Consider the following 8,561-nt stretch of genomic DNA (forward strand, 5'->3'; position numbering starts at 1 on the left):
TATTCCCAAACACATAAGAATTTTTTTTAAATGACAGGAAAAAAAATGTCATGTGCGTAGTGAGCACAGCTGGAGTATAGACATACTTATAACACATGAATCAATACTCACACTGCGACACATTGTCCTCCTTGCACAAACTAGAATAAGGCCATGAAGCTGAACTGACTTGCTACTGACCTGATATAAGTAACTTGTTAGACATAGAAGAGCGGAAAAGGGCTCTCTGTTCACTATTCGTTGTCTTAGATTGAACCTCTTCAATGGCAGGCCCGTCCAGTCTTTTATGTTGTCTTCAGATCGCTTTTTCTTTCTGTCCCTCTTCTTTTTCCTGGTACTGTTCCCTGAAGGAAGGTCTTGGCAAGCCCCGAAGACATTGTAATATGGCCACAGAGTTTAAGTTTACGTTTTTTTGACACTAATTAGCAGGTCATCGTGGGGTCCAATCACTCTAGTAACCCTGGGACTCCTACTGTCATTTCCGTTAGCTTATGTAGACTCTTGACATTTGATGGCACTAGCTTTCATCTTAAACTACGATTCGTAATAGTTTTGATGAAAGAAAATAATGTCAATAAAAAAAAACTAAGTTCCTTGACCATTTGATTTCAAATAATTCACCTTCAAACTTGAAACATTTCCATTACATCTAAATGTATACACAAGAACCAATTGTGTTTATTATCTCGACAATTGATTTCAATAATTATGTTTGCTAAAACAGTATTTTCCAAATACTCACTTATGTAGTTCTGTAGTCGTCATTTTCAGCAGGTCGTGTCTATTTAATGAATCGACTCTGAAATACAGACAAAATCTTTATGAACGCATTTTGATCCTGACACTTGGACCAGTTGGAAAGGGGGAGGGGGGGAGAGAAAACGGGGTATTAAAAAAAAGGGAACAATCTGAATTCTAACATGTGGGCTAAAGCCTTCTCTGGCCAATACGGTAACCCCTCTACTAGTGAAGAGTCTATGTACATGGAATTTTGTATAGTTATATATTGTTTCTATTTCATATTTGTGTTCACTAAGCCTCAAATGGAAATCTATAAAGAGGACTAATTCAGCTTATACCACCACTTCAGTCAAGTACAATTTCTTTCCCTTGTTTGATATACCAAACAAAATAATTTATTACCAATAGTCAATTGGCTAATTGGTTAATTTTTAAAATTGATTCTTGTGGTAAAAGATATGATTGAGCTACCTCATTGCCTCCTTGAGCTACCTTGGTACCTATTACATCGCCTCCTTGAGCTACCTTGGTGCCTATTACATCGCCTCCTTGAGCTACCTTGGTGCCTATTACATCGCCTCCTTGAGCTACCTTGGTACCTATTACATCGCCTCCTTGAGCTACCTTGATGCCTATTACATCGCCTCCTTGAGCTACCTTGGTGCCTATTACATCGCCTCCTTGAGCTACCTTGGTGCCTATTACATCGCCTCCTTGAGCTACCTTGGTACCTATTACATCGCCTCCTTGAGCTACCTTGATGCCTATTACATCGCCTCCTTGAGCTACCTTGGTGCCTATTACATCACCTCCTTGAGCTACCTTGGTGCCTATTACATCGCCTCCTTGAGCTACCTTGGTGCCTATTACATCGCCTCCTTGAGCTACCTTGGTGCCTATAACATCGCCTCCTTGAGCTACCTTGGTGCCTATTACATCGCCTCCTTGAGCTGCCTCAGCGCCAACTAAATTGCACTAGGTAAGAATGAAAGCAAGGCTTGCCAACCGAATCGTTTCCTTACAGGGGTCCTTATATGGTGGCGGCCCTTACACGGCTATGTGACTATACAATGTAGGAATAGGGCAGAAGAAATGGGGCACTGACCTCGCAAAACGGATACGATTAAATGATCATCAATGATGGGGGACAGAGAAGTCATTGACAGGCAAAACTCATTTGTGATTACTCGGAAGCAATCCTTTCTTCTCACTAATTGGACAGTCACAAAGGTGCACAAATGTCAACAACTTTCAAAATTAGACCATTTAATATGTTAGACCATTTTTAAATACCAAAATTTGAGTGTAGGCCTATATTCTTTTATTTCAAGGTTCGAATATATACGGTTGTCAGGTTAAACAGTCAATCGTTTGTCTTACAGTCTCTATAAAGTTAACTTACTTGAATCCAAACTACAGTGATGAGAAATAAATAGTGAATTGCCAGGACACAGAAAGATTCCACCGAGAGGTAAATCAAGAAACCAAGGCTGGCCAGCATGAAGGGCAGCAGAAAAATGATTCTGACACTGTTAAAGTAGCCCAGCATCAAAAGACCCTCAGTAAACAGCATCACCCCGTACACCAGGTCGATGAAGATGGACGCCACGCTGGCCGCGATGAAGATGATCACTACCAGGATATTTAAATCATACTTGCTGATAAAGGACACTGCTTGACTTTTTCTGCCGGGAGACATTTTGTTCACGGGGTCTTTTGGTTTCTTAGGTTTTACTTTGAGTGCTTCAGCTAATGGGGCAAGGTTATTCAGGAATTGTGGCGCAAGCTTTATCAGCTTACTTATGAGCTTATCTCCCACATGGAGCTCGACCTTAAAATCTTTCTTCGTCATTTACAGTTTATATATGTTCTTTTCTAATGTGTTCTGGGTTGTTTTTTTCACGCTTTTCTTTTTGCCACTTTGAAACTGATGTTAATATGCGCCCCTAAATAGATGTATTTGTTTTTAGCGTTGATATTTCTGATGGTTTCTTGTCTCCGGGCAGCTGTGGAGAATTTAAAAAAAAAAAATATTTCAATGTCTACATATTTTACTTCTATACGAAATGTAGTCTTATGGCAATGCTTCCAGGACACACACTATACAGCAATACAACCTCACTGGAGGTGCCAACGTTATACATACAAAATAATGTGTTAGGGTTACTTACGAATGAGCTGTTTAGAAATCTACCGAACATTCTAGACCTCTCAAACGTTAGATGAACAACTTAGGAGAATGGGAGAGACAAAAAGTGCGTGCAAACTATTGATCTCTCAATGAAGCAAACAATTCGCCGAGAAGGTCGTAAACGAAGGGATGATTGGATTCAATGGAACGTCGGTCTGAAAACGTCCAAAGACGTGAATGGGGAAATGGGGAAACAACAAGGAAACGCCTCTAAGATGTAGCCATATGGAACCTATTTCAATCAGTTATTGGCCACCACTCGAATAAAATCTAGAAAGACCTATCTCTAAGACTGATTAGCTCTAACTGGCCACCACTCGAATACAAACTAGAAAGGTCTATCTCTAAGACTGATTAGTTCTAGCTGGCTACCACTCGATTAAAAACTAGAAAGGCCTAATATCTCTTGCTCCGCTAAGACTGATTAGTTCTAAATGAATAGAGACTCTTGGATATCGCTGTGACACGGCACTCTCGCGGCGCTAGTGATTATAAAGATGAACTGTAGATAACACTTTACAAAAAGCACCATCTTTATTTGTTTCTAATGCTTAAGTTTAACAACTAAAATAAATTAACGATACATAAGTGAAACAAAAGCAATAGCAACATACTGTTATATGATATAGTATTGAACAATAATATACAATTATAACACTTTAATGCAGTGATTCCCAAAGTGATCTATATAGACCCCTACGGGTCTACGAAGACTTCCAAGGGGTCTACGAAAGTGAAAAATATTATTGGGGGTCAATGAGATGTCCACGGGGGTCTACGATAATAGGTTTCATTTAATCAGGTCGTGACTTTAACTGTTACATCCCATTAATGTAATTCTTTAATACATTAATATATGATTTGTACCTTAATCAATCATTTAAATATTTATCCTGCTATTCAAACAAAAAATTGTTGTATTTAATTTCTATACTATTTTTTAAAATAGCTTAATTTATTCATATGTAACTAATGTCTAACAAAAAGAAATATGGGTTGTACAGCAATGATTATTTAAAATTGGGATTCATTTCTTCATTAATAAACAAGCGGTCGCCTTTTTATGATGATATGACTGGAGGATCATCTGAGACAATGCCACCCTGTCAAAATAGATACAGATTTGAAAAACTTTCGAACACTCAAAGTTAATAATAGACCCACAAAATCTCTCTTCGACATCATATAGAGAAGATGATGGTTTGTGAAAGTCTTACAATATCTCTTTACTTATAACAAAATATGGAAAACACAAAAGGTAAAACTAGTAATATTACCAGCCGTTGTAGTTGTAAAAACTGTTTTACACAAACCTACATCTGATGTTATTAAAAGAATTTCATTAAACAACAATACAGCTCAAGGGCTCATTGGTGGCATGAATTATAAAATTAAAAGCTTCTTATGTAATTCTTTGCAAATGACATATATATAGTTTGGGATCAGCGGCGTCACAGGCTTGGACAGGGTAAACGTTGTGGGCTGCAAACTGCATAAAGGTCGCCGGCTCCATATTTTTTGCTGAGGGTTAACCCAAGAAGCTTTCCTATGTTTGGGTTTAACTGCAAGGCAGCAGAGGTTTGAATTCAGTTTTCCATCAACTAGGTGGATGGTAAGCCAAGGCTAATGAGCCATTCCTGCTTGAAGCGTACTGGTTAAGGCGCCAGTTACTCACTTTTGCTCCTTCTCCTCTTGGTAAAAATAGTTCCACGGAACCAATATTTGAGCCAGACGTGAAAGATCAAGAGATACACTGGAAACTACTCTTTGCAAAAACTTTTACAATAATACTTAAGCCAAATCAATTGATTAATTGATATTTAATGTTTGAATGTCTACTTTATACAACAACAAATTCCTATATGAAACATAATATCCGTAGCAACGGATGCATATCCTAAAAAAAAAACAACAACACATTTCCAGCGCATTTAGTGGTTCCTGCAGTACATATTGTGGGAAGTGTGGTCGAGAGGCTAAGTGCGCTTGAACTTGGCTTGGCTACCTAGAAGGGGGCTCGAGGTTTGACACCCGACTCGGGCAGAGTTGTGTTTACTGAGCGCCTAAAGGCAGCACGGAAAACCAACTCCTAGATACCCCTCCCCCCCCCCCCCCCACCCACCACAAGTGAGATTGGACCAAAGCGCTCTGAGCATGCTATAAGCATGAAAGTAGCGCTATATAAAAGCTATAATAATAATAATATTAATTGTTATTTTAATTGGTTTAAATTTGAATTTTATCAATAAAAAATAATAGATCAATATGCATTTATTGTAGCTTTAAATAATTTTAATCTCTTCAACTCACTACAGTTAGAAATAAGTTTTTTAGAAATGGCAATGAATTTGCAAAAAATTGCAAGTCATGCAGGGGGTCTACAGAAAACCAGAAAACGTGGCAAGGGGTCTACAAGACAAAAAAGTTTGGGAACCACTGCTCTAATTGAAATAAGTCACTAGAATCAATGTATCATTAAAATGTGCAAGTCTAGCAATAAAGCAGGAGTGTATGTATAACTATGAAATAGTTACTTGTAATGTCCCCACCCCCTTGTTTCACTGTCTATTATTTCACAGATATCCAAATAGTTACAAACCCGTCCGTAGATGTTTGATTCTGATGTCGGAATTTATGTAGGTCATGTCTATTTATATTCAAATCTAGTTATATCCTATAGAAACCTATAGAAATAATCTAGCTAGATTTAGATTCTAGATATTGTTTACATTTGAATAAAAGGGGGCGCAAAGCATTTTTTTTTTCAAAGGATAAAACGTCTATATATTTGCATTGTAGCTTATACATATTATAGATAGGTATAGATCTCCTTAATTGTAAGATAATCATATTTTGAGAAAAAGTTTAACTGTCTAACCAGAGCTTTCCCCGTGTAGTCAATTAGCTAGTAATTGTTTCCCAAAGATATACATAGACTGTGGAATTTCTAGGAAAGTCGTTAGAGCCGTTTCGATTCACAACCTGTTCGCCGATACGAGTTTACCGGTCTTCTTCTCTCAGCAGACAGAATCCCGAGTAACGTTGTATGACTAGCAGCCTTCTGTTCACGTCCCATACCCGCTAGATGACTCGATTTAAGGAGCCGTGAACGTTAATAGTTTGGTCTATGTTCAGCGATGTTCAGTTGATGTTAAGTCTGGTACTAAATTTAATTATCTTTAATTTTAAGATAACTAGTCTTATAAATTTTGATATATTGTGTTAAACAACGGAGTTTTAAAATCAAATTATACATCAATTTTACAGTAGTGAGATATCGTTCAACAAAATGAACAAACTAACGATTGTTTTTATTGATAATTTTATGGGGACAATTGGTGGCGGGGGGGGGGGGGGGCGCCGTGCATAAGCTAAGACTGTGAGACACCCAAAGCTAGTGTCAACACTTGGCCAGTCCTGGACTCTAGCCAGATTTAACATAGTTAAGTAAAATAACACTACTTTATGGAGCAGAGACGTGGAGAAGCACTATCCCCACCATGCAAAAAATCCAGGTCCATTCACGGCTCCTAAATTTAGTCATCTAGAGTATAAGACGTTAACAGGCTCTATCAATACCTGCCAGGGGCAGATTCTTATGATCCGCTGGCCAGACAAGATGAGTATCTGTGGCAAAGAACAAAGCAGCAGCCCATTGAAGTAGATATCCATCAGAGACGCTAGAGATGGATAGATCTAGGTCTCACCCTTCGCAAGCTTGCATCCAACATAGGCCTAACAAGCCAAGCCTAACCTGGAACCCCCCCCCCCAAGGAAAGATAAAATAAAGAGGGTACGGCCCAGGAATTATTGGCGCCGCGATTTGGAAGCAAATGTCAATCAGATGGGCAAAACGTTGGGACAGTTGGACTCTCCCAGAACCGAGACGCCTGGAGGGAGCTGGTTGGTGACCTATAGGGACCACAGGCAGAGATGAGAGGAGTAAAATATAGATCTAGAACCGAAATAGACTTAGGCTAGATGAACCTAATATAGATCTAGATCTTAGATTATTTAGATATCTAATGATCTATCTAGATCGAGTCTTATAGACCTATATATAGATTATCATTATTATATCTAGATCTAGATAGATCTACTAATCTAGAGTAGATGTTGATATATCTAACTAATCTAAGATCTAGATCTAGATTAGGTTCACCTAAGTCTATTTCGGTTCTAGATCTAGATTGCAAAATCTAAAGTAAGAGTAAAAATATCTGTGATTTGTGCACTTACAAAATTAGTGCTGCAAGTTTCCCTTCATGCTGTGCGTGTTACATGAGTTGTTGTTTTTGTTTTTTTAACGTATTGTTCTTTTTTTTTCAAGTGCAGTTTAGTGTACTTTCATAAGACAATACGCGTCGAAAGTGCGCACCATTAGGGTTATTGGTAGTAGGCGTTATCTAACCATATCTTTCACATTTTAATCATTTTTATCTACCAAGGGTCCAAATGTTGGGAGACCCAATACCTCTCTCATACGTTTTTCGGATGTGTCTTCAGATTTGAAGATAATTACATCCTAGTCCAAACGCCCCGCAGGACGCGGACAGGGTTTAAACCAGGGACCATTGAGACCACCTAACTACAGTCCAAATCGCAAATCACTCGACCAGGCAGCATCCACATTACAAAAATAAAATTTGTAACAAAATATGTTATAGTTCGTCCATCGTGGTTCGATGATGACCACTTTGTCATCCAGGGGGCTGAGGGCTTTGCACTGGGGTTTTGTGCCTCCTCATGTGGCTGGTGAGACCTATGTGAGCCCGGAATGTTGGGCTGCACACTGGGCAGGTTATTTCAGCTGGAGCTAAGTGTCATTGGCCTTGCTTTTCTTCTCTGGCGTTTTTCTTCTGCCAGCGTTGTTCTCTTTTCCTCAGGAACCTGTGCGCCAGTTTTCACAGCGCGACGCCATGATGCTCTGTCATGTGTCTCTGTCTCCCAGGTGGCTGGGTCTATGCTGAACGTTTTCAGAGAAGCTTTGAGGGTGTCCCTGAAGCGTTTTCTTTGACCGCTTTGCGAGCGCTTTCCTTCACTTAGTTGGCCATACAAAGAGTCATGTATAGGTCAATGAAATATACAAAAGGGAACTAAGACCAATGTACAAGCACTATGACATGATTTTAGATTTATTCATTTTATTAGATGCATTTATATTGAAGATAAAAAAAAAAGTGTGGGGCTCCCACTTACCGAAATCCGGAACTGTTGAGTTTCTTCAACACCTGCTTTTTTCTTTATCTTATCTTATCTTCTAAAATACAGACGTTACTGTAAAAAGATTATTGCCTCCTGCGCATGTTCCTAGGTCAATCTAGACATGCATTTTAATCAATGACTTAAATTCTGTCAAGTCTTTTGTTTTCCTAGCTGACTCAGGCAGCTCCTTCCATGCTCTAAGAAAGAAGGAGCATTTGTATAAATTTGTATTGGCATATGGAACAAGGGGTGCCTTTGTGTCTTACCGAGTTTGTTTTTTTTTATCAGATTTTGTTTTTGTATTTAAAGATTATGGTTCAGTGTTTTATGTATAATTGCTATTTTACTTTTAAGTCTTCAATCCTGATAGGTTTCTAAATTTAGTGATTCAAGATTGTATGACTAAAATAAGTTGTTCATTAGT

General features: G+C 38.5%; 1 protein-coding gene across 1 annotated transcript; it reads right to left on the reverse strand.

Annotated features, from left to right (window-relative positions):
• Window positions 1-736: 736 nt before the first annotated feature.
• Window positions 737-7,255, reverse strand: LOC129927755 (uncharacterized). The gene is made up of 3 exons (XM_056038429.1): window positions 7,172-7,255; window positions 2,144-2,747; window positions 737-799 (listed from the first exon to the last, which is right to left on the reverse strand). The coding sequence occupies exons 2-3, from the start codon at window positions 2,591-2,593 to the stop codon at window positions 782-784; spliced, it is 468 nt and encodes a 155-aa protein (XP_055894404.1). The 5' UTR covers window positions 2,594-2,747; window positions 7,172-7,255; the 3' UTR covers window positions 737-781.
• Window positions 7,256-8,561: the final 1,306 nt, after the last annotated feature.

This window comes from Biomphalaria glabrata, chromosome 8, assembly GCF_947242115.1.
Source record: "Biomphalaria glabrata chromosome 8, xgBioGlab47.1, whole genome shotgun sequence".
Lineage (NCBI taxonomy): Eukaryota > Metazoa > Mollusca > Gastropoda > Planorbidae > Biomphalaria > Biomphalaria glabrata.